We start from the raw sequence: 16,231 nt of genomic DNA on the forward strand, positions 1-16,231 counted from the left end.
TTACCCTACAAAGTGTTGGCAGCTCTCCACACTCACTTTCTTCAGGGTACAGGGGGAAACTTGCTTAGTAGCTGGCAGAGCAAAGCTCATGAGGGAATTTTAAAACATTGAAGTGCCTGCAATTCAGAGATGCTGCAGCAGTCATGTAATGCACATTTATTTTGCATGGGAATTTTGCAAATGTAGCTGAACGATAACATTCTTTTTGCCATCCTGCTTCTTCTGTTAGGAGGTGTTCAACATCTCTGATGCAGATTCCCAGGAATATATGTGTTTAAATTCAAACTTGTGTTTAACTTCAAGCTTGTGTTTAAATTCAAACTTGACCCTAGAAGGGGAAGAAGCAATTTTCTGCTCTTGTGCCAAGCCCGAGTGATGATGATGAATTGGCAGGACCTGCCTTACAGATCCTTTAATTCAGATCCTTTTGAGTGTGTAATAGAAAATGAAATGGTGAAGGTAGGCTAATCCTTATCCTTGCTTTGCCAAGCATCAAACTGAAATAGCTGATGCTTTCCTGAGACGCTTTGTCAGTATCTCATGGGAAAATGGGAGCAAAAGGCTGAAATCAACATTTCTGCAGCATTGCTCCAAACAGGGTGGTTCATGTGTGAGCCCACAGAAATGTGCAAAAGAGATATGTGACCACATCACCCCTTATCTGTCAAAACCTCAGCCCAGCCCCTGTTTGAGCAGGAGAGCAGTGTCCCCAGCAGTTACTACACAGGAGTGGGCAAAGCTGAGGAACTTCTCCAAAGATGCCAGGCACTTGTGAGTAGGATCTTTTTTTTAAATTGGTTTCCACCTGTCAGACTTGTCAGTGGTGAAACTGGATGTTTTCACAGAGAAAAAAAAAAAAAATCCTTCCCCCTCATCCACCCCCACACGTCCTGCCTCCCCATGGCCCATCCCCAGCTCCACAGTGACAGCTGAGCAGGTTTATTTCTGTCAGCAGCAGAGGAGGAGGCTGTGAGGAGAGGCATCCCACAGCTCTGGTTCCTAGCTGGTATTTTGTGTCTGATCTCTGTTTGGGAGTCATTTCCTTTGGGTGCTGCTGGGACTCTGCTTGCTCCATTCCCCAGCCTTTGGGCTGATGCTGTCCCTGAGATGTGCAGGAGCTTTAGCAGCAGCTCTGCACAGCTTTGGGATGATCTGCGCCTCCTCAGGAAGCCCCAGGTGCCACCACATTGTCCCCTGTACCAGCTCCCACAGGGGGCTGTGTTTGGGCACACAGGGACCTGTGTGGGAGTGTTTGGAGACCCAAACTGGGGCTGCTCAAAGAGGAGGGTGCCTGGCACAATCCCAGCCTCCGCCTATGGCAAGGAGCCACTGGAAAGCAGGATGAGGCTTTTGGCACAGAGTGACAGGGAAAAACTGGGGGAGAAAATAAGCAGTTTTCTTGTGCTGACAGCAGGAGACAGGCAGAGCAGTGAGCAGCCCAGCCACAGACAGGTTGTCACCTGTGCTCCAAAGCCCACTCTGCAGGTGACTTCCCTGGGACATCCCTTCCCTTCCTGGAGCTAAAATATACCAAAGAATGGTGGTGAAACCAAAGTGTGAGAGGACCATGGCTATGAGTTATGGGGGGAAAAAAGGACAGAAACTCCCCTGGTACACAGCTGTCACCTGAGAGATTTCCACTTTGTCACTGATATATTTTATGAAAATCCTTTTGCTTGGATTTTTCTCCTGAGAAGCCTCAGAAACGAAATGTAAACAATAACTGTCTGATGGCTGTGGAATGGGGTCTGGATATGGTTTACCAGCAGGGGCATCTTTGATTGGTCTCATGGGGATTGTTTTTAATTAATGGCCAATCACAGCCAGCTGTGTTGGACTCTCTAAGTCTGCCACAAGATTTTATTATTCATTCTTTTCTAGCTTTCTGATGTCTCCTTTCTCTTTCTTCAGAATTGTTTCAATATGTAATTTTTAAAAATATAATATAATAAAACTATAAAATGAAAACATGAAACATGGAGTCAAGATTCTCATCTCTTCCCTCATACTGGGGACCCTCAAACACCACCACACACTTCCGCCAAATTCACAGAATTCCCTGAGCCTTTGAGAAAGAATGGATCAGTTCAGCTTTGTGCCATCAGGCAGCTGAGATGACAACATTGTCGGTGTCCTCAGGCCAAGCCTGTCATGCTGAATTAACAGCTCATAAGGCACAAGAATTGCTGCCTCCCCCCTGTGAATCACAACTGAGACATCACCTGCACAAGTAATTGTATTAGTTTTGAATCAACAATGAACACAAAGGATAAACAATTATCTACTTAAGTTCTTCATCCTTTTTGGTAACATTATTGGGCAGAGTAATTGAATTACTGCTCTCTTCCCATTTGTCACGGGGTTTATGAGACACCTTTCTTCCTGTCCCCTGCCTGTGCATGGACACTCAGCAAACAGCCCGAAGTGCCTCTGGCTCTGCAGGTCAGGGGGGAGCCTTGCTCAGAGGTGTCCTGGGCTCCTCCTGCTCCTGGGGATGTCAGCTGCAAGCTCCTGGCGTGGCTTAGAAGGAAACGTGGTGCCCAGCCAAGGGGATGGGAGCAGAGAGGAGAAATGTGGGAAGAAGGAAATTTTCATGCACCTGATGAGTGCATGAACACTCCTGGAGTGCTGCAGGACTGATAACCAGAACTAGAACCGGGCTTCTCAAAGTGATGCTTTAAAATGAGCTGGTCTCTTCTTCCTGGAGAGCTTTCCTTCAGGTGAGATCCAGATGTGGCTGCACAATCCCCATGGTGACTGCAGTGTCTCATAGCCCACATCTGGCTGTGCAATCCCAGCTTTGCCTGACTTGGATTTAATTTCTCTGTACCCATGGAAATGTTGTGCATCAGAACACAGCATGCATATATTTATGTATAATATGATATAAATAACATGTATAATTTAGATATATTTATATAACACCCATATATTAATTTTTATATAATATTTACTTTTATTTACGTAATATTTATTCATAGTATATTGATTCATAATATATATTTATTCTATATATAATATATGCAATATATTATATAGATTGAATATATTATATATATTGTATATATTACATATTTTATATAAATAAAAACTAAAATGTAAATATAATATAAATATAAAAATATGTAAACATATATATATATATTAAAAAATTGTTTTTTCCCCCCACCACAGCTCATGATTTATTTGAAATGAAATCCACTTTTCTGCATCAAGGTTTTTCTGGTACTTCTGGTTATGATGAGGTCTCAGCGTTTGACTTTTGAAACATTAGAATTTCCAGCAGCACAGAACAGTTTAAAGGAAAATAAGGACTTTCAGCTATGAATATTTATGGCTAGAGTTGAATTGTATTTCAGACTCCAGGTCACTATTGCTGGAAGAACAGTAGATAGAAGGCAATATTCAATTTATTAAAATATTTTCTCTTTTGTGCCTTGATCAGCGAGCACATTTATTTGAAATTTGTGCCGTTTAAATCTCAGTATAGAAATCTTATTAAAGCTACAGTCTTACTAAATAAAACAGAGCAAGGAACAAGGCTATCCACAACACCAATAAAGCCAGAAATATTTCTGCTCATAAACAGAAAAAGGTAGAGCTGACCTAAGCTATTTTATAGAGCAGATACTTTGATATGAACAGAAACACAAATTATTCTCAATTTCAACATTCATGAGGTAGAACCACAGGTGCTCAAGTGAAACTTGTACTTGTTAATCCTAAATAAAAGGAGCTGGTAGGAAAGATGTGAATATTTGCACTGGAGATGAAATCAATCAAACAAAACACGCCCTCATTTTGAGGGTCCGTGACTGAACGTTTCTTCTAAATTTAATATTTGGAGCTTAGGGATCACTTTGAAAACATCTATGATTGAAAATACAAATGTGGGAAGGTGGGTACTGGTAAAGATACAGATAAATGCTCTGGAGCTGTGTTTGGCAGCAGGAAATCCTGAAACCCTTCCCATAATTGGGAGTTTATTTCTCTCCCAGGTATCCCACTGGTTTCTTTCTCCTGCAAGCCAGGTGAGTGTCCCATTCCTCAGGTTCTGCAGCTCTGATCCTCCCCTCTGCTAAACCACCAAGGGTTTTTGCAGCTTTCCCTTTGTTGGGCAGCTACAGGGAAGACTCTAAGGACAGGAGATTTCCTTAGGTGCTCTGAGGAGCTACCACCAAACTGAACTGAAGTAAATTTCATCTGAGCAGAAGGGAAAATGTCCTCAGTTGCACTTGGAGAATAATTGCTCTACAAGAGAGTTGAGAACAGCTAAAAAATACAGAACTCTGGCCAAAAAGAGCCAGGGATTGTGGGAACAGGCATTTGCTGGGAGATGTGAGCAAAGTTAACTCTTTGCTTTCTGCTTAACCCTGATGCCTGGTGAGGGGATGATTTACTGAGCAGGTTGACAGGGTTGTACCTGTGCCTTTGCTTCATCCCTCTGCATGGGTGATCCTCTGCCCAGCTCCTGTTTCCCCTCATTTCTATCACAATCCTATTCTCTATATCTCTGTGCACAGTTAAAAACCTTCCTGAGAAACGTGATTTGTGCATCATGAGAAAAAGGCTCAATTTCAAATAAACAAACCTTACCCTCAGTTTTAAAAATTTTCATTCCAACAAAACACCTTTCCCATGACATCCTCTGATTCATTATTTCATTTTGGTCCTACAGCTCCTAATTCTGCAGCACTCTGGTGCCAACCTCCAAGGAAGTCTGCTGGTTTCATCAAAGTCGTGCTGTGACTCATGGTCCCCTCTCACAGAAAACAGGCTTTTCCTCCTGATGAAGCCAACCAATCTTCAAACCCTGTGGTGCCTTCTGGAGAGATGGATATGAAGCACAGGCAGATCCTGAGCCCTGGAGCTGATCTCCCAGGAAAATGAACAGCACCAGGGGATGAATTGTTGTAAACAAGTGGAAGTGAGATTTTGGCTGAAGAGAAAAGCTTTTAACTGATATTTTAAAATGCAAAATTCAGAAAGGAGCAGATTGTATTTTATTTTTTTCCCTTTTCCATTTTCCAGTTGGTTTTTCTGTTGCACATTGATGTTACTGACACAACTGTATTCTCCCTGGGAAGATCTGTGAATCCTTTGGATGATGTGATGTACAGAGAGCAAACAGAATTGTCATTGTGCACTGTTGGTGCCCACACTTTCTGAAGACATTTGAAATCCTTTGTACCTTTTATCCTACACCCTAAGCTGATATGGCACAATCTCCCTCAAAGCTGAGCTTTGAAAAGTCAGAGTTTTTGAGCTGGGGGGAAACCAAAGTGAAATCTCCTCTCTGCAGAAACTTTTTGTGCCTCCATCTCCCTGTAGAGAAGTTCATTAATTTTGCATTTTCTGAGGAGTGGAGCAGAAATAGCCCTCCCCAATTTTTATTTTAATGTTCATCTCTGCATTGCTTTGGCTTTCCTGTTCACAAGTATAAAGCTGCCACTCACACATTGACTCTTCTTAGCTTAGTGATGAAATGTTCTCCCAGAAGAATCTTCCCCAGGGATAGATGATAACAACGTGGCTGATCTCCCAGAGATCATATCACCCTAGGGCAAGGGGAGAGGAATTTTTACCAGTCAACCATCCTAAGGCAAAGCATTGCTCTCCAAGGCTCTTAGTGATGATATTCTCCATAGCCAGAAGAATAGGGCTTGGAACAACCTGATTTAGTGGAATGAGGTAAGGGATTGGAATGAGATGATTTTTAAGGTCCCTTCCAGCCCAAACCATTCTATCGTTTAGTCATGAGGAGCTGATTGTAGTGGTGTATCCTTGGAGTGAGACTGGCAGCAGGGCAGAATGCATTTTTCCCTCTCTCCAAAAGTCCATGAAAACTTTTTAAGATACAAAATGAAATCTGCAAGTGAATGCCAGTGAGCTCCAAATGATGAGCAACATATTAAAAAGCACTGAGCCATGCTGTGATAAAAGCTCTCCCCCCTCACCCCTGTAATATATACAAAAAGCAAGAGATACTGTCCTTTATTCAATGAAAATCAGTACCAAAGTCTTTATTTCTTCCAGACACAATCTGTGAACTCGGATTTCTCTTTTAATTTGGTCAGCACCTCTGGCATTTAAGGCTGGAGCTGTGAACAGAATGAAGAGCATAATTTTCCCCTGCTAAATGATACGTTTAAAAAAAACCTCAGAAAAGAGAAACAGAGTTAGATTGGGTCACTTACAAACACAAACTGAGTTTCTTTGCAGATGCAAACAGGTTTATACCAGTTGCACAGGTGTACATTCATCAAGGCTCAGAAATGCTCCACAAATTTGTATTTTGTTTCATCTCAAAAGCCTATGGGCTTGTGCTTACATCAGCCTCCTGAAGGGTGCTAGAGGATTAACCAGTCTGGCTGCCTTGCTGTGGTGTCACTGGTGGCCAGCTTTAAAATCCCTGTGCCATTTGCCTGCTCTGGTCTGTCCCAAGCCAGGAGGAAGGAGAGGGATTAAGTGTAAAGTTCTGAGTCAGAAAGCACCAACCATGACATCAGGTGTTTTCCTGGACTGGTCACAAAAAATGGCATTTCATGCTTGTGTTGATGGCAAAGAGAAATTAATCTTATTCCAATTGCTGGTCTGAAGCAAAACAAAAAATGATTGATTGCAGTAATGTGAAACTTTGTAAGAATTCATGCTCTGTGTGGGAGCTGTGCTAATAATGCTGTTGGCAGTCGTCGCTGCTTTCCAGCTGGACAGAAGAACTAAAACATTGAAAATGTCAGGTGCCACAGATTTCCTTACAGCTCCCCGTGGCACTGCTGAGGTCAGCCCCAGTTAATGGAGTTTGTTGCTGTTTGGGTGTTTTTTAAATTCAGCACACAGTGCTTCACCTCCTGCAGTGTGCAGGAGATAACAGGAGCACTCAGAGCTGCCAGGGGCTCTGACAAGGCTGCTGACAGCCAGGGAGAAGCTGCCTTTTAATGGCTCAATGCTGGCATGTTTTGCTAATATATGTCTTGGAATGGAGGCTTAATATAGCTCATGAGGCACCTGCTGATGCTGAGTGAGGGGAAAGGTGGAGCTGAGTTGGGAACGCTGGGGTTTGAGGCTCTGCTCTGCAGGATCTCATTGCGGCCCTTGGGTGAATCCCAGAAGTTCCTGTGCCTGAAATCCATCCCTAAAATGAGCTCCATAGCAGTTGACAAAGGGATGGAGTGGGCTGGATTGTTGGAAGTGTCCTAATGCTGTTAAACTTTGGTAACAATGGCTACTACATCTCCGTTATGTTTGTGAAATTTTTGGGTGCTAGTGAGATCTAAATCTACACTCCTTCAGCTTAAAGCCATTCCCCTTATCCTCTCACTCCAGGGTCTTGTAAAAACTGGAGTTTTTACCCTTTCCAGCTCTCTTGAAGCCTCCTTAAGTACTAAAAGGGGTTTTAAGTTCTTTTTCCTGGAGCTTTCTTTTCTCCAGGCTCAACAACCCTGGGCAAAACATCATGCCAGGTGTGGCTGCAGCACCCACACATGCCCTTATACACTCACTACAAACTTTTGGCCTTTCTCCTCCTTGAAACTCCTGGCTGGCTTGGCTGGTTTGCATCACCAGTGATATGGTGATTAACTAACTTTGTTGTTTATCTATTTAGATTAGATGTTAGGAAGAAATTCTCTGAGGGTGCTGAGGCCTACCTACGCAGGGTGCCCACAGAAGCTGTGGCTGCCCCTGGATCACTGGAAGTGGCCAAGGCCAGGTTGGATGGGGCTTGGAGCAGCCTGGGATAGTGGAAGGTGTCCCTGCCCATGGCAGGGGGTTGGAATAAGATGAGATTTTAGGTTCTTTCCAGCACAAACCACCCTGTGATTCCATGATTCTGTGATCCTCTCCCACTGGCATTTGGCTGAGTGAGCCCAGGACGGGGCTGGCAGCCCATGGATGCTGGGCTGGCTGCTCTGGGCTCCCCTGGCATGGTTTTTGTTCCCAGGAAACAACCCCAGCAGCTTGGTTTGGCCACCCTGCAGCACTCAGACCATGCCTGTGCCTGTGCTTCTGGAGAGGTTTTGCACTTGAGTGCCCAAAATCACGTCAGGTTCTGCTCTGTGCTTCCCAGCCCACAGGAGGCCTGGAATAATAACTGTGATGTGCTGCCTTATTGCTTAAATGCCCTCATGAATATACTCCTGCCTGATCTACTGTTCCAACAAATTCAATAAGGCAGAGCAGGATTTAAAGATATTTTAAATAAATTAACTTCTGCATGGATGTTTATTAAGTTTTATGAAGCCATTTACTAAAACGTAACATTTTTTTCCGAAAGGTGCCTGAAATTTTCCCCTCGTGAACTATGGAAATTGCTTTTATAATTGAAATGAGAAATAAGGGCCGAGCTCAAAGCATTCCTCATGGCTCGAGGCACAGTCCTTGTGCCTTTCTAAAGGAAAAAAAGAATTATTTGACTCTCCACATTTTCTGTTTTCCTGCACATTTCTGGGGCGGGATGTGGTGCAGGATTTCGTGACACAGGGTGGCTTGGGAGGGATGGGAAGCTCAGCTTCCCAGGATTTGGCTTTTTCAGGGAGTCAGCCCTGTGCTAGACAAGCCATGAGCAGACAGCAAGGTTTTTAACTCCAGCTTGAACACTGAATTTCTGCACAACCCATGGAGGCTCCACTGGGACCCCAGCGCAGAAATCTCCTGCAGGCAGGAAACAAGGATGCTGCCACGTGCTGTGGATTTCCACTGCTGCAGACAGGAGCTGTGAGCTGAAAATACACCTCTGAGCAGAGCAGGGCTGAATACCAAATCAAAGGATCCATAAAATAAATGATTTTCATTTCTTAGTGCTTGATGGTGTAGGGACAATAGAGGATCCTGCTCTTCTCATTGGGAAGCAGCACCAAAAAGCCTTTGGAGACCATTTGAGTTAGGTTTTAGAAGATGGAATTTCCAGGCATGAATGATTCCAAATATTTAAATTTTATTCTCTTGCTGCTTTCCACGCTACCTTCCTTTCCATCAGAAATCAAAACAAAAGGGTTGAATGGTTAAAAAGTATGAAGATTTTATGGCTCAGATCAGCTATTGCACAACAGAACATTAACCAGGAGCTGCAGAGAGGATGAAGGTGACTGATTTTTGCTCATTTAGTGTGAGGACACCTTAATATTGTGGGTAATACCCAAGCACTCTGTCCCCACAAAATTACATTTGTGTTAGAAAAATAAATGCCAGGGAGGAAGAGGTTCACACAAAAGATGGGAAGATAGGAGGGGAAGTCTCACTGTTAAAACACAATAAATCTGCTTATTTTTCATCATTCTTGGGGGTGAAGATTCTTTTGCCGTGCCCCTACAGCTCCCAGTGCAATAAAGCCCCAACCTGCTCAGTTTTCTGGGCAAAGCTGCTGCAGAGTAATGGCCAAGCTACAACATCTGTAACATCTGCCCTGCAGTAGGGAGCAGCAAGCAGGGGAGACAGGCAAGGCAGGAGCTCAGACCCTGCAGTGCCACTGGGATCTCAGCACTTGGAACTGCTCAGATCTCATTATTCCCACACTCCAGGCTCCTGGATGCTCCCAATTGCTCTGCCCAACAGCACAGCACAGATCTGATGCTTTAACAGATCCCAGGAAGGATTTTCAGGGCAAACATCACTGATGGGAGCGTCCTTCACACCTAACCCAGTCCCCCTGCTTGTCTGCTGAGCTAAGTCAGAAGCAGCAGCTGATGCTTGGACGGGTTTGAGCTGCAGAGTGCAGGGACAGAAGCACCCAGGGCCCTTCTGCAGAGCAGCTGCAAATCCCAGTTCAAGGCCAGTGGTTCCACCAGTTTAGAGCCCAGGCAGGGTGTCTGTGCTGATAACCACTGTGTGATAAAGGCACACCTGCCACTTCAAACAAAAAACAACCCAGACTTAAATTTGGATATTTATTTCTTAGGATCAATAAATGACAAAATAAAATACCATACAGTACAAAGGCTATATCAGGAATTAACCATTTCAGTACACTTTGATCAGTAAATACAGTATCAATAATAGCATGTTACACTGAAAGAGTGTTTCCCATTGCCATACAGGAGGATTCCACACCCTCTTCTTTCCCTTTGTCACAGAAAATATCACAAAGTAGACACTGACACACTTTTAACATTCATTTTTTTCCCCATTGAGCAACAGGCCACAAAAAAAAAAAAATAAAGCACATCAACATTTTGTATCTCAGAATAAAATAAAAATAAAAAGGTGCACTTCAAAAATATTTGCCATAAATACAATATGTGCAGGACTATCAGGTGGCACAGCTGGGGAAGGACTCTGAGTCACAAAGCCAGGACACAGCATCATGAAATCTTGGATCAGCAATTTCTACTTTTTAAGCAAATCCAGACTGAGAACAGGAAGAGTGGGTGAGCTGTGATATGTGAAGAACCAGACAGAGCTTCAGCAGACACAGCTTTGGTTAAAGAGTTACCAAAAACACAGCCAGGAGGACACTGGGCTGACGCAGCACACCCAGGGCTGCTGCACTGGGTGCTGGAAATGCAAAGGTCCTGCTGCTGTTGTGTTTAAAGCCAACCCTCCTGGCTGATTTCCCATTGAGTTCTCTCCTGAAAATCTCACTGAAGTGAGGCCTCATGCACCTTGCAAAAAAGGACAAGCTCAGCAGAGCATCCCTGCCCTGATGGACTGGCCTGTGGTGAGACAGTCCTGTCTGGGGGACATTTCTGAATAGCAAAATTACTTCATAAACCTGATTTCACACTCTGCTAAGCTGATGGCTCTGCCAAGGGCACTCTGAAGAGAAACAAAGCCTCAAAATAATGTTTGAAGGGGTCACTTGATAGACTCTGTTCAGAATGGAATTTCTCAGAATCCATCTGGCAGCACTTCACATCTGTGGGGTTCCACAGATTTTATTATTTTTTTAGTCAAAACAAACAGTTCCAAACACAGGGAATTTGCATAGATGAGCAGAGGCCCCAACACTCACCTCTGCTTTGGTGCAGAGTGCAGCCAAGGCAGGGACACAAGGGATGGGAGTTTTTCTTTTTAATGGAAAAAGCCATTCACACCAGATTAAATTTAAAAAATTTGTTGGGTTAGCAGTTCAATCATTGTTGGAAGGCATCTAAAGAACTATTTCTCTGGTGAATATGGGGCAGTTTGTACCTTTTTCTTCTCTACTGTATCAGCTTTCCTCTACAAGGCCAGGTTGGATGGGGCTTGGAGCAACCTGGTCTAGGGAAAAGTGTCCCTGCCCACAGTAGGGTTTGGAACTGGGTGGTCTTTAAGGACCCTTCCAACCCAAACTGTCCAGTGATCCTCTGGAAATCATGAAACTATCTGGTTTGCAATCAGCTTTCCTCACTTCTTTGAGCTCAAGGGAACCACACCTCTAAGCTGAATATACCAAAATTAGGTGAGGAGGGAAGAGTGGATAAACCAGCTGTAACTTACACTGCTCAGCTCAAGGTTGTCAGATTTGGCCAGTGGAAGAGGTAGCTTTGAGCTGCAATCTCAGATTAAGGCCGTGGACCCAGGTCTGCTTTCCTGTCAAACTGCAAGAACAGAGCTGTAGAAGTTAGCAAACCACCTGGATAAACCCCCCAAATTCCCTCAGCTCTTCAGCACTTGAGTGGCCCAAGAAACACAGTGGAAAGAGTTTATGAGAAGTTCATTTTTACTCCAGCTTTTTCCCACTGTCGTGTCAAACTTAAAATAAACCTGGCAGTTTCTCTGAATTGTGATCAAATATTCTGTAAGCTGCCTGGGTATCTCAGTAGTGAAAATCTAAACCAAGCATCTTATGTGAAAGAACAATTTTTGTACGGTGTCTTCTAAGATAATCAAGCACATTTCAGCAGGTTTGTGTTGAACAAGTGTAGTAATAATGTTTAATATTTCAAAGCAAATGAGACATGCAGGGTGTTAAATGGTAATGAAAGTCAAAGCAATGCAGTTACAGCTTCCCTGGGAGGTTTCAGAAAGCTCCTCCCAGCTGTTGGCTGTATTTAGAGGTGAAGTAAAAAATTTTGAGTAATCCAGAAACATTTGAAGTGTCTTGCCTGAAGAGCCAATGCTAAATGTGTGACATCAAGACTCCTCTTTCTCTCAAGGCAGATTTTTCCCCTCTCCTGTTCATGGCACCTGGATTTTGCCACTAGGCAGGATGAGCAGGTTTTCTTCTTCCAACCTGCCCAAGCATTTCACACACCATACACAAAAAATACTTGCTGTTTTCTCACAGATTTCCTTCTGAAGAGATCAATCTCCCTTATTCCTCTTTGTTTCAATTTATTTATTTGTGTGCCGCTAACTGTTTTCTTTATCAAAAAGGAGTCAACAGTCCACGAGCAACAAAAGTGCTTGGTCAAATATAATCTCTGCCCTCTGCTTGGTACAACCAGGGCAGGAAATCACAAGAAGGCATGACAGAACAGAGCTTGCAGTTTGGCTGAGTCAGAAGGAACTGAAGCCCCACCGATTTTTATTTTGAGCCCTTTCTTTTGCAGGGTTTCTGGCATTAAAATCATCCCATCCCTGGCAGGTGCGGCTGATGGGCTGCCATGGTGGCCAGCTGGGCACAGGTTCTAAATGACAAAATAAAATACCACACAGGTTCTAAATGCCCCAAAAGTTGTCACTCGTCACGGAGAACTCACAGCAAATGCCCCCAGATGGGTGTTTCCTCTTTGTGCTGAGCCCAACAGGACCTACACGACAAATCCAGTGAGTTGGACTCAGTGATTCTTGTGATTCCCTTCCAACTTGACCTATTCTGTGATTCTGTGATGCAACATCTGCAGCAGGAGATGTCACCAGTGGTGCTGGTGCCTCCATCACTGTGTGACCCTCACCTCCAGCACTGTGGCTCCAGCTGGGGACCACAGGTGCTCCTTAGCTGAAGGTTGACATGGGCAAAGCCCAGAAAGCCAAACTGAGCTGGCTCTTCTGCTTTGTCACCTTTCAGAGGAAAGTCTTGCTCTCCTGATGGTGTGTGGTGTGAAAGGGGACACCAGGTCACCATCAGCACAGGGTGATTGGTCAGCTCCAGGTTTGTGCAGGTCACTAAAGCCCTTCAGCTTGTCCCAGAGCCCAGGTGTTTCAGTACGAAAGACTCTGGAGCAATTTGTTTTATCATATAAGGGGCTGTTAGAGGTGGAACAGAGAGAAAAGCTCAAGCTTTCCTTGCCTTCTCTCTTGAATTTCAAAGGGAATTTTCAGGTCCTGTTTCTGTTCCTCTGGCTTATTAAAAGAAAGTGGGTTTAGAGCACAGACTCCCCAGTTTAGAGTTTCTTATGCTCTGTGTTTGAACTATCTGCATATTAGGGGTGCAGATAGATGTGCCAACAGTTCTGGTAGCAAAAAGTAATAGAAAAAAGGTAGAACAAGAGGACCTGCTGCCTACAACTGCTGTATGTGAGATGTCTGCCTTGTGGAAATGGCAAGGAAACAAGTAAAACTGGAATAAGAATGGGAAAAATCTGAAGGTCCCACAGAACTGGGGCAGATTGCTCTTATCTCAGCAGCCAGGAGCCCTCATGAGCTCAGAGTTTTCTCAACTCTTAATGCAAGCCAGCAAACTGTTCTCCCTGGTAAAAAATAGGATTTGGCTGTATGGCAAAAGGAAGATTTTTCCATTTCTGTTCATTTTCAGCGCTCCATCTGGGCACAGCCTCTGCATTCTTGGCTTTGCCAGAGACTCTGCTGCAGTGGTGCCAAAGCCAGGCACTGTGGATGCCCTAAAGCCAAAGGTGACCCCACTCCCCAGGCCACAGCCACCCCAGCCTAGGTAAGGCATCATCTGTTCTTATTTAATTCCAAGGAGCCAGAGAGGCTCTCTTGAGCACCTCAGTCGTATTCCTCACAATGGAGATAAATTTCTAAAATAACCACCTGGCTCCCTGAGTTTTCACTCCTCGTTCATTGAACATCCCACAGATGAGCACATCCATTCTCCAAGAACATCCCTTTCTGTTCAAACTTCTTTCTCCTCATCCAACTCTCTGCTTGGTGCCACCAGGAGATGTGATCTCAAACCCTTGGATGTGGACACGGCATCTCTGCACTGAGAAAAGGATGAAATGCAGAACAGTTTTGCCTAAGTTGAACACATTTTGGCTTCCCAGTTAACACCACATCTGGATTTATGCCAGACTGAAGTTACAATACATGTAGACATTACTCACAAGAGGCAAGGCCAATGCTTGAAAATAACCTCAAAGTTACTGGCAGAACAAAGCCTATTTTTTCCAACAAAAATGACTTTGCTAAACACATTTGTGTCAGGTGAATTTGGAGACCATGCATGAAAGTCACAGAGGCCTCTCTCAAGTTTTGACTCCTCGATGAATTGCGTTCCTCCTCCTCCTCCTTTGGCTTCAGTACGTAGTTTCCCTTGTGACCTGGCTGGAAAATGTGTGGTTGCTGGAGATGCTGTTGGATTTCCTGGTGAAGGCCAGTCGTTTCTTCTTCTTCCTCCATGGCAGGCACAGGATGGTGAGCGTGGAGAGGAAGATCTGGCGGAAGTTTGCCGACACCAGGTTGTAGAGGATGGGGTTGATTGCTGAGCTGACGTAGAAGAGGACATTTGTCAGCATGTAGAAGTAGTGGTAGAAGTTGTAAAGGAAACTGGAAGAACAGATGAAAGAGAAAAATCTGAGTGTGAAGAGCTCAAAGTCACAGGGTGAGAAAAACACGAGCTGCTTTCCAGCTAACCTTCCTAGGCTGCAAACATGAGCTTACCAAAGGTGCCTGGGCCACCACAACCCATCTACATCTCCAGCTGGAACTGGTCAAACGTGGATCAGATGCCACTCACCAGCAGTTAGAGACTTATTTAAGCCCTGGATCCAGACAAGATATTTACCTCATGCACTCATTTTTCTTTGGAAGTAGTCATTCTGGAACCCGAGGAGCCAGATGGAAATTCGCTTCTGTGTCATACATACACATTAGCTTGACTTTTTTGGCTGCAGTTCTGATCTACAGAGGTTGCAGAAGAGCCAAACTCCAGGAACAGATGCAGCCCTCTCCTCCCTCTGGCAGTGAGAGCAGCATCAGCTCATTCAATGGGTCCCTGGGTTGGGATTTGTCCGTAACATAGGACAGCATTTCCTGTTCTGGGGGCAAACTGATGATAGCATGCTTCTGAAACACATCCTAACCACCACAATTTAATGTTTTCAACTAGAACTGGTTGAAAATGTTTTATTATCTTTTATGCTTTTGGCTATATCTTTCTTTGGGCCAACTGAGAACAACAGCCCTGAGCTGGTAAAGCATTTATAAACACCACGGGTCTCATTTTCAGGAAGATGTTCCTCAGAATCATTTATCTTGGTGAAAATTGCAGATCTTTTTTCTAGTCTGAGCAGTGTCTAACAAAAGATAAATAGAGGAGTGCTGGACTATGTTGCCCATCCCTCAACACCCCCTCAGCACTGCCAAGGACTGCATGGCCCATTCAGTTCTTACAGAGTTTCTTTGTGTAGTTATGAAGAATTAATATTGGAAAAATTTCTCTTCTTCAGGGGGAAGGTACATGTGTTTATTAATGAACATGCCAAGCTGCTGCAAACTCTTGGTTAGCCACCAGACTGATAGTTCACTATCATTTTGTAAATTCAGTGTTTTCCTAAAATCAATCATGGTTTTAAAAAGAAGAAAAAAATATTATATGAACACAGCCACAATGAATAAATTCCCACTAAATGCAGACAGACTTCTCTAAACCTCTTGCTCAAAGCAAATGCAGTCATTACATAATTGAACAGTGCCTTAAGTGGTTTTCATATAGGAAAGCAAAGGAGAAACAAGAATTTGTCCCAGTGTGTGCCTAGAGCTCAGTTTTCATGACTGAAGATAGAGTTTAGATTTTACTGTGGCTGGATCCACAGTCCCAGTCAGTAGACTGCTATATCCTAGTTTATTATATTTTGAGTCTGGAATTGAAAGAATTTTCGTTTTTCATTGTTGTTCTGCTTTTTGGTATTGTAGATTTTTTTTTCCTTTCCCTTGAAAGAAACTGTCCTGGTCTCAGGGAGAGCAGGGATGTTACACGGTGGGAGGAGACACAAGAGAGCATCCCTTGGCATCTCAGCCTTCCTCAGTGTGTGTCCCCAGACAGCATTAGCTCTTAATGACATATTAAAAAATAATAATTAGTTTGGTGGCTGCTTTGCTGGAGAGCCTGGCCTGGTGCCTCAGAAAGGAGCAGGGGGTGCCTTTGCACATCTGTGAGCAGTGTCTGTGCAATTATCCTGGAATTCTC

At 44.0% G+C, this 16,231-nt stretch overlaps 1 protein-coding gene across 1 annotated transcript in view; it reads right to left on the bottom strand.

The window, feature by feature from the left end:
• Positions 1 to 9,987: 9,987 nt before the first annotated feature.
• Positions 9,988 to 16,231, bottom strand: part of NTSR1 (neurotensin receptor 1) — a 55,734-nt gene continuing 49,490 nt past the window's right edge. The window contains exon 4 of the mRNA XM_058814782.1: positions 9,988 to 14,589. Coding sequence (XP_058670765.1) covers positions 14,340 to 14,589 — 250 coding nt within the window. The 3' untranslated portion in view covers positions 9,988 to 14,339. The remainder of the gene's footprint in view (positions 14,590 to 16,231) is intronic.

This window comes from Ammospiza caudacuta, chromosome 15 (assembly GCF_027887145.1).
Source record: "Ammospiza caudacuta isolate bAmmCau1 chromosome 15, bAmmCau1.pri, whole genome shotgun sequence".
Lineage (NCBI taxonomy): Eukaryota > Metazoa > Chordata > Aves > Passeriformes > Passerellidae > Ammospiza > Ammospiza caudacuta.